Below are 1,507 nucleotides of genomic sequence, written 5' to 3'. Positions count from 1 at the left end.
TGAGCACTACACGGGCTGGGTGGACTACTGGGGGGAGGCGCATGCTAGCACCAGCTCGGTGCGGGTGGCACGGGGGCTGGAGGACATGCTGCAGCTGGGAGCCAACGTCAACATGCAAGTAGTCAGCTGGCGGGGGGCCACAGCCTGGGGGGGTGATGCCCTTCCATCTGCCAGCACTGGAGTGGGCATCGCTGCTCGCCTTTGTCCCACAGGGCTCAGGCAGGGGGAGGCAGGCAGGGCTGGGACTGTGGGTGCAGCAGGGAGGGGGCAACGCCTGGTGAGCCCCCGTCGGGTCTGTTGGGGTGCTAATGGGGCTTGCTGGGGTGTCCCGTAGGTACATGTTCCATGGGGGGACGAACTTCGCCTACTGGAGTGGTGAGTAGGGCCCTGCCCTGGGGAGTGGGGGCACACTGCGGGACTGGGGGGCTTTCTTTGGCCATCCCTGAGGAGCCTGCTTCAGGCTCCTGTTCTGTCCCACAGGGCAGGCTGACACATACCCAAGGATCCCTGAACCCAAGCTTGTCCCCCCCTGGGGACTCCTTTTGTCCCCAGACAGGGGCTCCCAATTCTGAGTCATGCCCCCCCCATTGCATTGCAGCCAGCCTGGGGCTGGGTTCCACGCCCTGGGCTCTGCCAGAGCCCCTTCCTCCAGCTCCCATTGCTTCCCCGGCCAGGTGCTGACTTCAAGGACCAGTACAAACCAGTGACCACCAGCTATGACTATGATGCCCCGCTCTCGGAGGCAGGAGACCCCACTGAGAAGCTGTTTGCCATCCGCACGGTCATCAGCAAGGTGCTGAGCCTGGCAGGAGTAGCGGGACAGCACTGGGCACCGCTGCCTGTGCCAGGGAAGAAGGGGACACAGAGGGATTTGGCAGGGCAGGGGACGTCTCCCTGCTTGCCCCGGGGGACAGCTGACAGTTTGCTGTTCAGTTCCAGCCCCTGCCCGTCGGTCCGATGCCACCCGCCACCCCCAAGTACGCCTACGGCTCGGTGGCCCTGCGGAAGGTGAGTGCCTGCCCTGAGGCCTGTGCTGCCCCTGCCTGGCACTGCCCGGCTGCCCCGCGCCTGTCCCTCTCTTTGCAGTATGCTGACCTCCTGGATGTCTTGGATGTGCTGTGCCCCTCCGGGCCCATCCAGAGCCAGTTCCCCCTCACCTTTGAGGCCATAAAGCAGGTGAGGGGCTGGGTGCAGTGGGGAACACTGGGGGAGACGCTCCTAGACTTGTCTGCCCTGCCCTGGCGTCGGGGTGGAGGAGCAGAGCTCGTCTCCAGCCCCGTTTTTCCTTTCTGTGCTGCTCCGCTGTGTCCTGCAGGTCCATGGCTTTGTGGTGTACCGCACACAGCTGCCCCGGGACGTCCTGGACCCAGCCACGCTGGGTGCTCTTCCTCACAGCGTCTGCGACCGCGGCTACGTGATGCTGCAGCAGGTGAGGCTGCGGGAGCACACTGTCCCTGGCCCAGCACTCGGGAGGACTGTGGGACCTGCCGGCAGCGGGGCCTGGGCC

At 65.5% G+C, this 1,507-nt stretch overlaps 1 protein-coding gene across 1 annotated transcript in view; it reads left to right on the top strand.

Moving 5' to 3' along the window:
- The window catches only part of GLB1L (galactosidase, beta 1-like), a 5,766-nt gene that overhangs the window by 3,053 nt on the left and 1,206 nt on the right, over positions 1-1,507 (top strand). Inside the window, exons 7-12 of the mRNA XM_009324872.1 lie at positions 1-114; positions 335-375; positions 675-793; positions 934-1,008; positions 1,087-1,176; positions 1,316-1,429. The exon at positions 1-114 is cut by the window's left edge and continues 15 nt beyond it. Coding sequence (XP_009323147.1) covers positions 1-114; positions 335-375; positions 675-793; positions 934-1,008; positions 1,087-1,176; positions 1,316-1,429 — 553 coding nt within the window. The remainder of the gene's footprint in view (positions 115-334; positions 376-674; positions 794-933; positions 1,009-1,086; positions 1,177-1,315; positions 1,430-1,507) is intronic.

This window comes from Pygoscelis adeliae, unplaced genomic scaffold (assembly GCF_000699105.1).
Source record: "Pygoscelis adeliae isolate BGI_AS28 unplaced genomic scaffold, ASM69910v1 Scaffold346, whole genome shotgun sequence".
Classification (NCBI taxonomy): Eukaryota; Metazoa; Chordata; class Aves; order Sphenisciformes; family Spheniscidae; genus Pygoscelis; species Pygoscelis adeliae.
This window is presented reverse-complemented; position numbering and strand designations above follow the sequence as displayed.